The sequence below is a fragment of the Salvelinus alpinus genome, chromosome 14 (genome assembly GCF_045679555.1).
Source record: "Salvelinus alpinus chromosome 14, SLU_Salpinus.1, whole genome shotgun sequence".
Classification (NCBI taxonomy): Eukaryota; Metazoa; Chordata; class Actinopteri; order Salmoniformes; family Salmonidae; genus Salvelinus; species Salvelinus alpinus.
In genome coordinates this window covers 34,388,871-34,407,449 of record NC_092099.1, presented here as the reverse complement: position 1 = coordinate 34,407,449, position 18,579 = coordinate 34,388,871, and the positions used below count along the sequence as shown (strand labels likewise).

General features: G+C 40.1%; 1 protein-coding gene across 3 annotated transcripts in view; it reads left to right on the top strand.

Annotated features, from left to right (window-relative positions):
* Nucleotides 1-18,579, top strand: part of LOC139538827 (tumor necrosis factor receptor superfamily member EDAR-like) — a 52,107-nt gene that overhangs the window by 13,197 nt on the left and 20,331 nt on the right. For all 3 annotated transcript variants that reach the window (XM_071341305.1, XM_071341306.1, XM_071341304.1), the window contains exons 2-3: nt 1,592-1,656; nt 16,859-16,981. In XM_071341305.1, coding sequence (XP_071197406.1) covers nt 1,606-1,656; nt 16,859-16,981 — 174 coding nt within the window. In that variant the 5' untranslated portion in view covers nt 1,592-1,605. The remainder of the gene's footprint in view (nt 1-1,591; nt 1,657-16,858; nt 16,982-18,579) is intronic.

The following is an 18,579-nucleotide window of genomic DNA, read 5'->3' as shown; positions in this document are numbered from 1 at the left end:
AGAGAGGGACACACTGAGACACTGACTGACTAGTGGATCATTCTCTTTGGCTGGTGTGGCTCACTTAACACTGAATAAGGTACATTCTGAATACGATTGCACGTGCAACGCCAAAAGGCCGATTTATGATGTTTGTTGTGCAACCATAGTGAATGTGAATAAGCCCAGTGGTCTGTCAGAAAGTTAGCTCTGTTTATGTGTATGCATGCTATGGTTTATAACGGAGGTAAACAGGCAGGTAAACAAGGCAACAGCTCAGTCCTCCTTCTGACTGCAGGGCTGCAGGATTTACTGCCTGCCTGCACACCCACTCTTCAGCACGCCAGCACACACACGTGTATGCACAAACACACACACAGCCTCTGAAGGAGAGAGAGAGAGCGCACACTAGCTGTGGTGGGAGCAATTAGCCTGCAGTAAAAGTCTGTGTTTGTTTACATCCAATAATACAGCTCCGTTAAAGGTTGCAGTGGGTCATTAATGTGGTGTGTCAGAAAACCTGCACTCTCACAGAATGAGACAAGACTGGATCTGTTTATAAAAGCACTTTAAACTGCACAAATAATCAAACCTGTAACTAAGAATGTCTCTAATGACACAGAGTTTCCCTGAGCCTGGACAGTGTTGAAACTGATCTGAGATCCTGTGTGTTTATTGACCTACTGTTAATGTCTCTGTTTAAATCCGCTTTACATAGTTGGTGTTTCTGGGGGGAAAGATTCTCTCTCACCAAGGCATCGCCTTCCAATAACACTGACGACATTATTTATACTTTATTGGCACACACGCTCACATAATTTATTTAGAGAAATACGAGCTGACTGTTATTGTAGCGCTTGGAGTGGGCCAATAAAAATCAGTCTCCTGTAGGTAAGGGCTGAGCCTGGCAACATACACACACAGATGGACACAATACACACATAAGAACGCACACAACCACACACACACACACACACACACGTAGTGTTGCTATAAACAGTTAAATCATTTACATTGACATTATTCCTTAAATTCATGAATAAAAAGGTATAAATCATGTTTGAAGTTTGATCACATTTTTGTTTTATATGTTCTTCAATGTAACTGTGAATGCTTGTATACCTTAGTAAGTACAGATCGGAGAGAGAGAGTGTATTTCCCTGTGACATACAGTGCCTGTATAAGTGTAGTAAATATGTGCTGCCAGAGTAGTTAAAGGGGTTTCTAGATATGTGACAGTAACTAAAACAAAAGCAAATAGCACAGTCCCTCTAATGACTGTTTACCCATAATACATCTGTGTCAGAGGTTTAACAGGCTGATCCTCTCCTCCTCTGCCAGGCTGCTCTCACCCATTAACACACTCCCTCTCTCTCTCCTCAGTGACTGAGCTTTAATAGAGGAATTGTTAATGATCTCATCACATCAGTAGGGCAGAGGAATAATAACCTGAAGTAGAGAACGGTATCACACACACACACAATGGAGTGTAACCCACACGCACTATGAGACATGGTAGGGGTATGAGGCATGGGTTTCAAAATGCATGTACTGTACATCTGACTCTCTTTCTCTCTGGCTCTCTCTCTTTCTTCCTCTCTCTCTTTCTCAGGGGAAGGTGTGAAAATGTTCCAGAAAGGAAGTCAGAAAGAGTCTCTCTTCCTCTGTTTGTTATTGGTGAGTATCTCTTAAATTACTCCTCCATTTCCTGTCTCTCTCCTCCTCCCCCTCCTCTCCTCATCCTCGCCCATCTTCAGCATTGAAACAAACTGAGGATAAAGACAACAGTGTAACAGATACACAGACACACTGGCAGAGGTACAGCCAGACTTTAGCAGGTCTTTGCCAGAGGTTGTGAAACATCAAAGGTTTCTCAGTGGAGCTCTAAGAGAGTAGTTATAATCTGGGTCTGAATCGCTCCTCTCTTCCTCTGATGTTGAAACCTGTAGGTTGTGCATATGTGTGTTAGTGAGCATGCATATCTGTGTTGGCTGTATTCCCAGGAGTTTAACTTCCCTCAGAGCTCAGTTAATGATCCCCACTAAAGCCACTCCTGGGGAGGGGAGGGAGGGAGGGAGATATCTGCAACACTAAGCCTACTTGATGGTAATAGTCCTCACTGTTGCCCCTAGAGGCTGGTTTTGAAAGCATCTCCCAATGTGCTGGGTCCTGGGTACCTGGAAGGACAAAGAATTTCGCATTGGATCTTGAGCGACTTGGTTGGAATAACTACTGTCACATGTTGGGGTTTGAGTGGTTGCCCATTGGTATCCCACATCCTTTCATTCTCACCAGCCACACGCTCCCTCCTCCTACCTTTTTCTCCTGACGCTTCCTACTCCTCCTCCCATCTCCTCTTACTCCTCCCACCTCCCTTGATCTTATCTTCTTTCTTCCATCTCCTCCTTATCCCAACTAATCCTTCTTCCTCCCCCTTCCACCACCTACCATCTCCTCCTTATCCCAACTAATCCTTCTTCCTCCCCCTTCCATCTCCTCCTTATCCCAACTAATCATTCTTCCTCCCCTTTCCACCTCCTCCGCCTTCCACCACCTACCATCTCCTATTCATCCTCCCATCTCCTCTTCCTCCTCCTCCTCTTGTTTCTACAACTTAATGGGAGTCCACCTGTGGTTAATTAAATTGCTTGGACATTATTTGGAAAGGCACACACCTGTCTATATAAGGTCCCACAGTTGACAGTGCATGTCAGAGCAAAAACCAAGCCACGAGTTTGAAGGAATTATCCGTAGAGCTCTGAGACATGATTGTGTCGAGGCACAGATCTGGGGAAGGGTACCAAAACATATCTGCAGCATTAAAGGTCCCCAGGAACACAGCGGCCTCCTTCATTCTTAAATGGAAGAAGTTTGGAACAACCGAAACTCTTCCTAGAGCTGGCCGCCCGGCCCAACTGAGCAATTGGGGGAGAAGGGCCTTTGTCAGGGAGGTGACCAAGAACAGATGGTCACTCTGACAGAGCTCCAGAGTTCCTTTGTGGAGATGGGAGAACCTTCCAGAAGGACAACCATCTCTGCAGCACTATACCAATCAGTCCTTTATGGTAGAGTGGCCAGATGGAAGCCACTCCTCAGTAAAAGGCACATGACACCCCGCTTGGAGTTTGCCAAAAGGCACCTAATGGACTCTCAGACCATGAGAAACCAGACTCTCTGATGAAACCAAGGTTGAACTCTTTGGCCTGAATGCTAAGCATCACGTCTGGAGGAAACCTGGCACCATCCCTACGTGGAAGCATGGGGGTGGCAGCATTATGCTGTGGGGATGTTTTTCAGCGAGAGGGATTGTGAGACTAGTCAGGATAGAGGGAAAGATGAACAGAGCAAAGTGCAGAGGGATCTTTGATGAAAACCTGCTCCAGAGCACTCAGGACCTCAGACTGGGGCGAAGGTTCACCTTCCAACAGGCCAACGACCCTAAGCACACAGCCAAGACAACACAGGAGTGGCTTCGGGACAGGTCTCTGAATGTCCTTGAGTGGCACAGCCAGAGCCCGGACTTCCAACCTGACAGAGCTTGAGAAGATCTGCAGAGAAGAATGGAAGAAACTTCCCAAATACAGGTGTGCCAAGCTTGTAACGTCATACCCAAGAAGACTCGAGGCTGTAATTGCTGCCAAAGGTGCTTCAACAAAGTCCTGAGTAAAGGCTCTGAATACTTATGTAAATGTGATATTTCAGTTTACATTTTTATACATTTACAAAACAAATCGAAAAACCTGTTTTTGCTTTGTCATTATGGGATATTGTGTGTAGATTGATGAGGGAATAAAACAATTTAATCAATTTTATAATAAGGCTGTAACATAACAAAATGTGTTTTAAATTCGTGAGGTCTGAATACTTTCCGAATGCATTGTATACTGCATCTATCGACATGTCTGTGGACAGTTATCACAGTGACATCATGAACCTTCTATTGTCGTCGAACATCAAATTTGTCGTTGTCATTATGAAAAAGCATAAACACAAAATGAAATACATCAGCAGCCTGGTGGTCCAAAATAGCATAACTGGTGTATTTTAACACCAATAAACTTGTCCGTTTAAAAATGTATTTAGTATTTGTCAATCTAGCAAACCAGTCAACTAAAAGCAACTTTCTAAATAATGTTATGGGTCGTTTCTAGCTTGTAAGTTAGCTGGGTAGCTCGTTCTGGGTGGCTGGGTAGCTCGTTCGTTTCTAACGGTAAGTTAGCTGGGTAGCCAGTTAAAATAATGACCATATCATATAGCTGACATTGTCTTAACTTTAGGTAATTTGTATTCGTTATTATAGGAAAACAAACTCACAGCAAGATCATTATTTACAAGTTAATGGCGAGATAATTACAGAAAATAGTTTACGGTTGTGAGTCTGACGAATTAAAAGCAGGGCATTCTACCGGAGAATTTTAGAACTTGGACACTGTCTCGTTGACCTAACGTTACATCCTAAAGTCCTAAAAGACTTTGGTGCAGGTCATGTTGTTCTTCACATTACCGTCTCTGGTAACACACCCTATATCAAATAAAATCAAAGTTAATTTGTCACATGCACAGGATACAGAAGGTGTAAATGGTAAAGTGAAATGGTTACTTGCATAGTGGAGTCTTTTGTTTAGACATGTAGCTAGCTAGCTAGCATGAATCTGATGGTAGCTAAAGCTAACCAACTAGCTAGGTTCAATGTTAGTTAGCTAGCTAACATTAGGCTATAACTAGCCACGCAAATGGCTCTGAGATACGAGTAATATTATTATGCAGATCATACACATAATGTTATCTAGCAAGCCAGCCAGCTAACATTAGCTAGCTAGCTAACAGTTGGTTTTAACTTGCAATGAAAACAACTTTCGGACAAAATTAGAAATGTATAACATCTGAAAAGTTAGCTAGCTAGAGTCTCTTACCCGAGTACATGGATGAACACTTCTCCCTCTCTGTCATGGATGCCATTGTTACCCTTAGTTTGAAGATGTAATCCGGAGACTTCTTCACAGCCTTCTTCTGTGTGCTCTCTTTTCGACTCGCTCCGCATTATTTGCGATCAAACGCCAGAATTTTCTCCATCTCCTTAGCTATCATACTCTGCTTCCACCGGGCATTCCACTGATTTTAAAACTCGGTCCTCCAGAAAGTGGAGAGCATTAGCAACACTTATGCAGTTCTTCGTGATATCTTTCAAAATAGCCACGTTAGAAAGGATTACCTACACATACTGAGCTCATGTTATAGACAGAAGCGTGCTACATAACAGACCAATCCGAACTCATCTCTCGACGTGTCCATTATCACAGCCAATCATGGCTAGTGGGAAGGTTCCTGGCTTTTTCCGTGGCTAAACCAACTAGGCTCGTAAGTTAACAATTTTATTCCTATTTAGAGATGGCATACAAGTTTGCATTTTGATAAAAAAATATATGTTTAAATGCCTTTCCTGTAAGGTAGTCATGCGCGACCTAAGCCTGAAACGAGTAACAGTTAAAGATTTGTTTTAAATTCTAAGAGTATTATTATATTATTTATCAATTGACTATTACTTTTCAAATCACCCAGCAGTGCTATTTGCAGAGTTAGCTCCAAGAAAATGTTAAAAATGTTCTGCCATTCCTGAACCTGCGACCAAAAACAAGCTACATATGGGCAGTACCAAAACAAGTGATCTAATGATTCTGTGTCTTCGCAGCAAATTCTGCAGGGATGGTTGTATCCCCCTTATATATAACATTCTATTGGTTGCTAGAATTTTGTATAATAATTTAAATAAAAAAACTCAAAGTTTTGAATCTGTCTTGTTTTGTGTATCAGTTCATATGTGCCATGGAATCGGTACATCAAAAATCTCCTCCCAGCTATTTTGCAACTTGTTTGGCGCAGCTGTCAGTTTTTGGTCCTTAAATGAAACTGGTGTGTTTTTTTTTATTTATCACAATTGTCTTTAGACAATTTTGGTTTTTAATGCAGGGCAGACAGACAAGTTTCTTACCTTCTCCCCTTTCCACTTGCCTCCTCCATTTATGCGGTAATGCTGCAATCAGTTGGTTGTTATTTTGGATAGAGCCGACATTTCCATATATTTCTGGTAACGCATGTGTGACAACTCCACTAGTCCAATTCATTATATAATTTACAAAGATTATATGGTTGTTTTTTATTCAAAAATAATGTTTTTTTATCAATTCATATATTTTAGTTTAACCATAATATTTTTTTTAAATATTTGTTCTGTCTTTTCTGGTGGATTAAACTGAAATTGCAAACATCTTTCTATGGCTTGTTTTAAAAATAGCAATCTTTTGGAGATTAATTCAAATAACCGAAAGTGAGAGGCTGTAATCTGAATGAAGGGAAAAAGGCAATTCTTGAACATGGAGTGAGCCATTCTTACTAATCTGCTAGAGAACCAGTTTGGATTTAAGTATAGTTTTTGGATTACTAAAGCCTTTAGTGAGAGGTCCAATGCTTTAATATTTAATAATTTCTTCTCTCCAAATTCATGTTAATCATTATGAGGTATTGCATGTAGATTGATGAGGTAAGAAATACATTTAATCCATTTTAGAATATGGCTGTAACATCACAAAATGTGGAAACGGTCAAGGGGTCTGAATACTTTCCAAACGCCTGCATGACCCATGAACGTCTGATTAATTCAGTTCCTAACAGTTGCATTAATGGAATTCACTACAGAATATAATAGACACTGTACTAACATGACCCCTGCACTGTTTACCATCTGTCAAGGTGAGGGTTATAATGCCTGTGTATAAACACAACACATTAACAACATTATAACTAGTGATGCACCGATATGACATTTTTGGCCAATACCGATATTTTCCTTGCCAAAAAAACCCGGATACCGATAACCCATATTTAGAATTTTAGCGGCCTTTTAAGCATTCTAGTACAGTTAAATAGTTAACACACACACGGACGCAGCGGTCTAAGGCACTGCATCTCAGTGCAAGAGGTGTCACTACAGTCCCTGGTTCGAATCCAGGCTGTATCACATCCAGCCGTGATTGGGAGTCCCATAGGGCGGCACACAATTGGCCCAGCGTCGTCCGGGTTTGGCCAGGGTAGGCCATCATTGTAAATAACAATTTGTTCTGACTTGCCTAGTTAAATAAAGGTTAGACACACACACCACATTGACCAAAATGTTATTTTGTTGGCATTTACTTATGTCCCCATTACCAGTAAAACATAATCAAAACCTATTTCTTTCACTTACTTGCTGTGCTGTTTCGTTGTTCATTTGTTCAGTCGTTTCATTCTCAACCAGGATTTCCGTTTTGGTCTTTGCGTGTCAAAAAACACTATTTAATTAATATTGTTGACCAATCAATTAAGCTTGTTGAGCAATCAAGACCTGAATATGACTACACGTCACATAATAATTAAACACGTTCATACATTTTTTCCGTAGTTATTACACATTGATTACACTATCACTTGTAGTTCATATGTCACAGCGATTTATCGACACGTATGCTATGATGCTGGTAAAGTTGTCTCGCGGACCTACAGTGCTGGTCATAAAAAAAGCTAACTAGCTCATGGATGCAAACAATGTTCTTCCCCCAAAACATAGCAAAATGATATCTGTTTAGCTAGCTAGCTAACTATATAGCTAGGTGTCATCATCTAAAATAACCCTAATTTATAAGACAGTTCTTATTTGATTAATGGTGGTCGGACCATCTATGTGAAGCTAGCCACAATAAGGATTAGCCACAACAGTGGACTTTGCGGTTAGCAACAGGGTTAAGTAACTGGCTATCTATTTATTTTCATGAACTGAAGTTCAATTTCAATAGGCGAACAACAAGTGGCAACCTAGCTAATACTTACTCACAAAGATTCCTAAATCATTGCTAAGAATAATGAAAATGACTGCAGTTTCTACTGGTCATTGTTTTCAGGCTGGTTGTATTGGTGTTAGCTAGGTACCAAGCTAAATCTAGCTACCCCAGGAGTTGCAGTCGAACAAATTATGCTTCAAATCAAATCTAATTGTATTTGTCACATACACATGGTTAGCAGATGTTAATGCGAGTGTAGCGAAATGCTTGTGCTTCTAGTTCCGACAATGCAGTAATAACCAACGAGTAAGCTAACCTAACAATTTCACAACAACTACCTTATACACACAAGTATAAAGGAATGAAGAATATGTACATAAAAATATATGAATGAGTGATGGTACAGAACGGCATAGGCAAGATGCAGTAGATGGTATAGAGTACAGTATATACATATGAGATGAGTAATGTAGGGTATGTAAACATTATATGAAGTGGCATTGTTTAAAGTGGCTAGTGATACATGTATTACATCAAGATGCCAAGATGCAGGAGATGGTATAGAGTACAGTATATACATATGAGATGAGTAATGTAGGGTATGTAAACATCTAAAGTGGCATTGTTTAAAGTGGCTAGTGATACATGTATTACATCAAGATGCCAAGATGCAGGAGATGGTATAGAGTACAGTATATACATATGAGATGAGTAATGTAGGGTATGTAAACATTATATGAAGTGGCATTGTTTAAAGTGGCTTGTGATACATTTCATCAATTATTACCAACGCGGCATTGTAAACACATCGTTCGTGGCCAGTGTTTGCAGACTTTTTTGTACAGTTTTGGCAGTGCTACTGTATATTTTTGAACATGCAAAGACCCAAACGGCGTTCCATAGTATGTATGTCGTGAAGCTAATAGCAGTGACGCTATTACTGTGTAACTCCGGTAGGGCAACATCTGAAAAATAGCGCACTTGTTAGTGTGTACCGGTGCTAGGCCAGTTGGCGAAAGCCAATACCACCCACGAAAGAAAATGGTTGATTGTCAAGGGCAATGAATTCCATTATCTTGGTGTTAATGGTTTTCGCCTTTGAGTTGTCTCGCTGAAATGTTCTTACTCTTTCAAATGACTGCTCGACTTGTTGACTGCTCAATCCACACAGCAGACATTGTGGGCTGAGTTAAGAATGCTGTGTTGCACGTGTAGCGCAAAAGTTTACGTGGCATCATTACGTCATCTACCTACATTATATAGGTATGCACGTCAGCTTTGACATCGGTTTTGCAGATCGGCGTTAAACTAAACATCGGGCCAATACCGATGTTGGCATTTTTAGCTAATATCGTCCGATTCCGATATGTTCACCGATATATCGTGCTTCCCTAATTATAACATTGTTCATTGACCTGTCAATTCTTTCATGTTAGGCTATTACATTAGCTATAAAGCAGGAACATATAGCAATACTCCATCAGATTTGTGAGTTGAAACATGTTTGAATCTTTGCCATTCTTGGTGTCTTCACCATATTTCGACATAAAATATTTATGTTCTTACATTTATGTCAGTGTAATGATTTTACAGATAAGGCTGAGAAGACGATGGCTGCTGAGAGGTGCAAATTCCCTACAGGTGTGCTGCCTATATGAGTTGGCTTCTCCAGGTCCTACGACAAGGGTGCAATTACGGTCTGCAATCCGGGGCATTTCTGCATGTACAGGAACCCCTCGTTATACTAAGTCTTTAAATTAGGTCAGGGGCTGCTCCAGTAGAATAGGTGGGGTTAATGCACATTAATGTTGGATGCCAGCCGCCGATAAACCCCACAGAAGAAGGGGCGGGCGACAATGGTAGCTAGCTAGCCGTACACCGGTAGACACCGTACCCCCCCCCCCCCCCCCCCCCCCCACACACACACTGTTTTCCCACAGTTCTGTTAACAACGGCGAGGGCAGGTGTTCTGCAGGCAGGAGCGAAGGACATTGTGTGCTAGCTCAGTCAGCTTGTCCTAAGGAGGACTCTGATACACAGCAGGTGGGAGGCTGGGGCGACAAGCTAGCTAGCACACAGTGTCTCTCACTAGCAAGCTAGCTAGCACACAGTGTCTCTCACTAGCAAGCTAGCTAGTACACAGTGTCGCCCTAGCCTCCCACCTGCTGTGCTAGCAGGAGGTGGTGGCGACAGGTAGACAGTGTCCTTCGCCTCTGCCTATCTAGCACTGTTTCCCATGGTTCTGTTAACAGCAGTGAGGGTCGGTGTTTGGCAGGAGTGAAGGACATTCAGAAAGTACTTTTATTTTCCTTTTGAACCACATTCAAAACTGTCACACAAACTTGAAGATGTCATGCTAAAGGTATTTGATATTTTATTGGTATTTTATTAGGATCCCCATTAGCTGTTGCAAAAGCAGCAACTGCTCTTCCTGGGAAATGTGTAAATAGATTTGTTAACTAGTGACAAACACAGACTTGGCCACCATTGCCATAAAGAAAAAGCAACAATTTTTTTTTGCACCTACCCATTTTAAAATTATTATCCATTGGATCATTTGTGAAGTTTCACTTATTATTTTAGCTAGTCTGCATAAAAAAATATGACAATTTTAGAAATGGTAAAATTCCGTGATACAGTATATTGCATTTTAGATCCCCGGTCCCCCAAAATTAATGGTTTTGGCCACTATCGTTTTACGCTAATTCGTTTTGCATGGCCTGGTGCCCCCTGGTGTGCAGGCTTTGCTCGTTTTCGACAGTAGAGCCCCAGAGTGGAGGTATCATAATATCCATAAAACCTAGCGGTCAAACAGGGAAATGGTTCCAATCCTTTTCCCAGCATTCATTTTTCACATAATGGATTTTATAGGCTTACCCTGGCGTGACGCTTTGATATCCATGTTAATCTCTGTCGGACAAGGTGACTTTTATCAATATATTCGGCTCTATTTACTTTCAGCTTCGAAATGCTAATTAGCATCAAAGTAGACCTCATGCAAGACTACAAATCCCTGCAAGATCCTGCACGTCAACCCTACTAGCTGACACCTTTACTAACAGGTATGGTGTCAATTTAAAACTTGCATAAGACAGTTTTGTCAGTTTAAAGACATTTTGCCAATGTATTAATTACTAAATTTGGCTAACATTAGATAGTTAATCAAGAGATTCTCACCTTTGTCTCGATTCGGCAGTCTTGTCCAGATCATTAAATCTTTGGGGGGTAAATACCTGCGAATATATTGATAAAAGTCACCTTGTCCTAGAGAGATTTACACAGTTAATGAAACATCACACCAGGGTAATCCTACATGAAACACAGTCCTTATTTCCCCTATGGGACAAATGTATGGTGGAAAAATGATTTGGAACCATTTCCTTGTTTGACTGCTAGGTTTTATGGGTATTATGACTCATACTGTGGTGCTCTATTCTCATGTATACTAAAGAGACATCTCCACCCACCTGGGGCACCAGGCCAGGCAACAAAAAAAATCACATTGCTTCTATAGGCCCATACGCTCCAAAATGTTCAATTGTTAGTCTATCCATATTACCAGAGCTAATATTCTTTCTATTTCTATGACATTTGGAATCCGAAACAGTTTCACTGGAATGATCAAATGGCAAGAGTCAGACAAACGTCAAATCTCAAGTTCAACATATCAACAGCTTGTATAGGCACGGTTTAGCTGAGACTCATCTCTTGACAGGTAGGCTAGGAGTCTATTTCTAGAATAATTATTTTTACCTGACTTAACTGAAATGGTGCTCACATAACTTTCATTAGCTGGCTAAGGTTAGCATGCTAGCTAGTTACACTGACAGCTGTCAGTCAGTGCCCTATTTGTTGGTACACTGAACAAAATATAAACGTAACATGTAAAGTGTAAATGTGAAGTGTAGATAAAAAGATCCCAGAAATGTTCCATACGCACAAATCAAATCAAATTTTATTTGTCATATACACGTGTTTAGCAGATGTTATTGTGGGTGTAGCGAAATGCTTCTGTTTCTAGCTCCAACAGTGCAGTAATATCTAACAAATTCACAACAATACACACAACCTAAAAGTAAAATAATGTAATTAAGGAATACATAACTATTAGGATGAGCAATGTCAGTGGCATAGACTAGAATACAGTAGAATAGAATACAGTATATACATATGAGATGAGTAAAGCAAAAATATGTAACATTATTAAATTGACTAGTGTTCCATTATTAAGTGGCCAGTGATTTCAAGTCTATGTATGTGGGGCAGCAGCCTCTAAGGTGCAGGGTTACATAACTGGGTGGAAGCCTCCTAGTGATGGCTATTTAACGGTCTGATGGCCTTGAGATAGAAGCTGTTTTTCAGTCTCTCGGTCCCAGCTTTGATGCACCTGTACTGACCTCGCCTTCTGGATAATAGCGGGATGAACAGACAGTGGCTCGGGTGGTTGTTGTCCTTGATTATCTTTTTGGTCTTCCTGTGACATCTGGAGGACAGGTAGTTTGCTCTCGGTGATGCGTTGGGCAGACCGCACCACCCTCTGCAGAGCCCTGCGATTGCGGGCGGTGCAGTTGCCCTACCAGGCTGTGATACAGCCCGACAGGATGCTCTTAATTGTGCATCTGTAAAAGTTTGTGAGGGTTTTAGGTGCCAAGCCACATTTCTTCAGCCTCCTGAGGTTGAAGATGCGCAACCTGTGTTCAACCGGTGTTGTTTCCTATTTTCACCACCTGGGGGCGGCCCGTCAGGAAGTCCAGGACCCAGATCCACAGAGCAGGGGTTCAGACCCAGGGCCCCGAGCTTAATGATGAGCTTGGAGGGTACTATGGAGTTGAATGCTGAGCTATAGTCAATGAACAACATTCTTATATAAGTATTCCTCTTGTCCAGATGGATAGGTCAATGTGCAGTGTGATGGCGTTTGCATCGTTTGTGGATCTATTGGGGCAGTAAGCAAATTGAAGTGGGTCTATGGTGTCAAGTAAGGTAGAGATGATATAATCCTTGACTAGCCTCTCAAAGCACTTCATGATGACAGAAATTAGTGCTACGGGGCAATATTAATTTAGTTCAGTTATCTTTGCTTTCTTGGGTACAGAAACAATGGTGGACATCTTGAAGCAAGCAGGTACAGCAGACTGGGATAGGGAAAGATTGAAATATGTCCGTAAACACTCCAGCCAGCTGGTCTGCGCATGCTCTGAGAACGCGGCTAGGGATGCCGGCAGCCTTGCGAGGGTTAACACGCTTAAATGTCTTACTCACGTCGGCCACGGAGAAGGACAGCTCAAGCTTAGTTCTCTAAAAATGTGTTTACATCCCTGTTAGTGAGTATTTCTCCTTTGCCAAGATAATCCATTCACCTGACAGGTGTGGCATATCAAAAAGCTGATTAAACAGCATGATCATTACACAGGTGCACCTTGTGCTGGGAACAATAAAAGGGCACTCTAAAATGTGCAGTTTTGTCACACAACATAATGCCACAGATGTCTCAAGTTTTGAGGGAGCGTGCAATTGGCATGCAGATTGCAGGAATGTCCACCAGAGCTGCTGCAAGATAATTTAATGTTCATTTCACTACCATTAGCTGCCTCCAATGTCGTTTTAGTGAATTTGGCTGTACGTCCAACCGGCCTCACAATCGCAGACATATGGCGTCGTGTGGGCGAGCGGTTTGCTGATGTCAACGTTGTGAACAGAGTGCCCCATGGTGGCGGTGGGGTTATGGTATGGGCAGGCATAAGCTATGGACAATGAACACAATAGCATTTTATTGATAGAAATTTGAATGCACAGAAATACCGTGACGAAATCCTGAGACCCATTGTGAGGCCCATTTCTTTTAAGGTATCTATGACAAACATAAGCATATCTTTATTCCCAGTCATGTGAAATCCATAGATTAGTTAAATAAAGGTTAAATTAAAAATGCAAAAATTAGGGCCTAATTAATATATTTCAGTTGACTGATTTCCTCATATGAACTGTATTTCAGTAAAATCATTAAAACTGTTGCATGTTGCATTTATATTTTTGTTCAGTATATTTCTCTGCTACAAGTGGAAATCACCACAATGTTCTCATCCCCAATTAATGAATATCCCTGCTCTGCCAACCTGGTCTCAAAGCATTTTGTATTATTCTGTATGTAAATCAGCGATACCCATTTTGTATGATATGCTAAGTTTCTTATGGTATTTTATTACTTTGCGGATGTCCATCACCCATTTCGTATGATATGTTACGAATTATAATTCTGATGATATATTATGGATTTGTATAACGCATGATATGTTACAAATTCTAGCTAGATGGCTAGGTGGCTAACTAGCTAACGTTAGCTAGGCTAGGGGTTAGGTTTAAAGTTAGGGTTAAGTTTAGGAGTTAGGTTAAAGGGTTAAGGTTAGGGGAAGGGTTAGCTAACATCACAGGAGGTTGGTGGCACCTTAATTTGGGAGGATGGGGAACTTAGGACATGATGATGGCACAATTCCGTTGGCATACAGTCCCGTTCAAATTCTTCTCAAAGACGTTTTTAGAAGATAGACAATGTTCGAAGAGCTCAAGCAAGTAGTTTTCACAGATCAAATACTTGGGCATCTCTTGCACTGGTAAAGGAAGAAGTTAATTAATTTCACTTGTATTTCATATGACAGCTCTTCAAGTTTGCCATTCAAAAATCAATATGATTGCATGTTGATTATAACTAGTCTACTAACTTATTTCTGTACAATGGCATCTTCCAGGGTTATAAAAGTTGAATGGTAAGATGGGTCAGTCAATGTGTTTATTGTAGTCGTTAGGGCCAGGACTATACCAGTATTGCTATATTTTTACCATGGCAAAAAAGAAAACACGAAGCAGATTTCTGTATGTAAAATATTCTCTGCTATAGCATGGAAAATAAATAAATATGACTCTGGATGACAACATAATAATGTTTGTTTCTAACATTAGGGTTGTTTTCCTAAAGAAATTAAATCTACTTCGTGTTTTGTTTCCTTGCCACACTACTAACGAGTATTGTGCTAGTGGTTTCGTCCTGGCCCTAGCAGTCATGGTCATAAAATGCAAGGCAAGAAAATTTAGACAATCAGCATCCCATTCAGTTCACATATTTTGTAGCTAGTTTTTGTACAATGCATAGTTACACCCAGAGACATAAATGCATAATATGTATCTGTAATGTTATAACCATATCAGTAGAATGTAGGCCAATTCTTTGGGGGTGGTCACAGAATAAAGACATTACCATTTTTTTGTGGGAAAAAAATATATTCCATTTTTTTACATTTCTTTTGTTAATTTCACACTAAAGTAAAACAACAAATAATCTAATTGAAAGCAATGTTAATAAAATGGCATGTTGCTGCACACAGAGACCATTCATATAATTTAATTTTAAGATTTATTTTTATTTAATAAGGTTAATTATTTTTTCACCTTTATTTAAACAGGTGTGTGTCATTGAGATGAACATGTAATAAAAACATGTCGATTTTTTTTTTCTCTCGATAAAACTGTTAATATCAAATAAACGACAGGGCTGGCTAAAAACACTGCTCTTGTTTAATGAAAGAATATTCTAGTCCCCACATTCTAAAATAGCACTTTTGTCCCCCCTCAAGCATCTTTATCAATTCATGCAATTTATGTTTATCAATTTATGCAATCAATTCAAACAATTTATGTTGTTTGAGATCACTTGTTTTGTAGTGTTTTAACTTGCAAGATTTTACAATATCATGGAAAGAACAAATATAGTTTAATGAAACCTTTGTGTTTGTAGCCGGCATGCAGTGAAAATCACCCCTGTGGTATATTTCTGTAGGCTATAGGTTGCTTGCATGAGATTAACTGTTTTGCTCCGTTTTAACGAGAAACAAACAACAACTATTGAATAGGTTATTATTACATTTTCATCTCAATTAGACCATCTGGTTGAATAAAGGTGAAATACCTGGTTAAATAATTAACCTGATTAAATAAAAATAAAGGTTAAATTGGTCTTTGCATTCAGCAAACCTATAGGCATATGAGCTTTCATGATCAAACATATGATGTTTTTGCCTTTGTTGCTTTTGTAGAGCAGTGTAAAATTTACTCTGACACCAAAAAATGCCATTCTAATGAAAACAAGTTTAACAGCCTATAATTAAATACTTATTATTTTAATCAGCTCACCACGCACTGGCCATCACAGCGCGCAGGCAGCCTCCATTCGCGCACACACACCCATGGTGTCCCAAACTGAGAAGAGGAGACAAATTAATGAACAATGAAGTTGCGCAAGCAAGACTTGTGTGAATAATGCGACAAAGGTGACTTTATAGCCTTGAATATAATGACCAACAAATAGAAAGACACTTGTTTTAAAATCAGCAGGACAACAACAACAAAAATATCCTGAGTTGTGGTCTGACTTCCTGCTCCCGCCCGCAGCATGAAAAAAGGCCTCTACATGATCAACCCGTGATAACTGAGACATGAAAAACACAAGGCAGCGGCAATTCTAGCAGACATATGTTTTCATTTATTCCAGCATTCACGTGTTCACACGTGCGTTCACACATTGACCCGTTCAACAAGGCATGTGAACGTGTCAATGCACTTGTAAACGTGTCAACGCATGTGTGAAGATTGAAGGCCACGTTAATGGTTCAAAATTAAATCAAGTGTAGAGTTTACCGTGAAATGCTTAGTTAGAAGCCCTTTCCTAACAATGCAGTTAAAAAAGTAAGAAAATTAACAAACAGATAAAAAATTAAATAGTAACACAATAAAATAACAATAGTGAGGCTATATACAGGTTATATACAAGCAGTACCCATACTGAGTCACTGTACTGGGATATGAGGTAGTTGGGTTCCCAAGGGGATTAGTATATTCTCTTTGAATTTAATTAGAATGACTTATTAAAACCTGTAGTAAATAAAATCTTAGAATCCTGTAGTAAGTTGAAAACAGAACAAAAAGTTTCATCTTAATTTATAACCAAGAACCTGAACAAAGCACACATTATGACTCTGTACGCTTTTATCTTTTAACCCCACTCCTCTCTCTCTCAGGTATCCTGTCCTCCCTCTCTCAGGTCAGAGTACAGTAGTTGTGGAGAGTTTGAGTTCTACAACCAGACCCTCAGTAGCTGCCAGCCCTGCCCACCATGCCAACCTGGACGGGAGCCCCACATGGTGAGACAAACAAGCGCACACACAAACTAATGAACAAGAGCACAACTACACACACACATTTCCTGAGATGAAATGACTTGAGTGTAATGAGTAGATAATGTAGCATGTCAGGTGCATGTGAACCCTGACCTCTGCTACCTGCCCCCCAGCCCTACCAGCCCTACTCTCATTATTTATTTTAGACAGGTCTAAAGAAACATGATATAAAGAAAATGTAGTCTATTTCAAAAGAACAGAATAGCATACTCTGAGTTGTCCATATGTTAGGCCCTGATATGGCTATGCCTAGTTCATTTAGCGGACAAGGTTTGCTTAGAATTCGGGTGGCATACATTTTTATTATTTTATAGTATGAAGAATACAATTGAACATAGCTGAATAAAATACAAAATATATTTTCTCAAAACAATTTCCAAGGAAGTGCGCACATGTGGTTATTCTGTGTTGAGCAGTTAACAAAGAAACAGGTCCTCCTATATGCTGAATTTAGAGTTATTTATGCAACTTTAGTTGTGATACAAATGTTGGGCTATATGTTTCGATTTTTTTATACATTCTAAGGCTGCATGATGCGACTCTAATGATGATTTGAAAAAGTTGCAAGAAAGGCATGAGCTCTGATTTGTTTCTTGTCCAGGCTGCACACACTTCATCAGTCTATCATTCACAATTTGACAAGCACTTGATAATATTCTCACCAGGCCTCGAATTTCCCAGCGGCATCCCCCTCGTGCGGCCGTAATGCCCCCTAAAAAATCCATGCCTTTTGTGCCCTTGGGCTGAATATAATAATTATAATTCCCGGCTGCCGTGCTCCGAAGCACTTCTCACTCACATGGCTCTCTCAGATATCTACATTCTTATTAACCAATGCCCGTCACATGATCGGGTCCTTCTCACAACTAAGAAGTAGGCTACAAGCGAAGAGACAGATCAACTGCGTCCCTCTCTGAGGCACATATTGAAGATATTGAAAGAACTGTCCACATTTACTTTTCGTTAGCCAACAAGATGAGTAGGCCTAACAAACAGCAAAGCACTAGCCTATGTCAATCTACTATCCCCCATAGTACAAAGTTGATCTATTCTATTGGTCAACTTGTCCTTCTGTGCAATAAATAAATATTCCAAACATACTCTGGGACAGTTGTGGGACGCGATAGATCCCAAATTAATACAACCACTCGCATCAAAAAAAAACATTTTAAAAGTAATGAGGCTGATGCAACAGATCAGAACGTTTAGCTTAAAATATTGATAAACTATTAGGTTATTTCTTCACATTATAAGCGCAGCAATGCGCACACGGCAGTAGGCTATAAATGCAAATGTTTCAAAATGCAATCAATTAGTGGGAAAACACTGTTCTCAAAAGTGACAGCAAATCCGATTATGCATGTAATGCTTTTATTATAAAGGTGCATTTTTATGGTGAAAATTATCTTCCCCAAACTTGAAACTCATGTGTTGCCTATGTAGGCCAGTTAGGCTCTACACCAGTTGTAAAGCGGAATAATGTGCTTAATTTTAAGAACTTATTTGGCAACTTTAGCTGTGTTACAACCATTATCAAAACATATAGGCCTATGTGCTAGGCT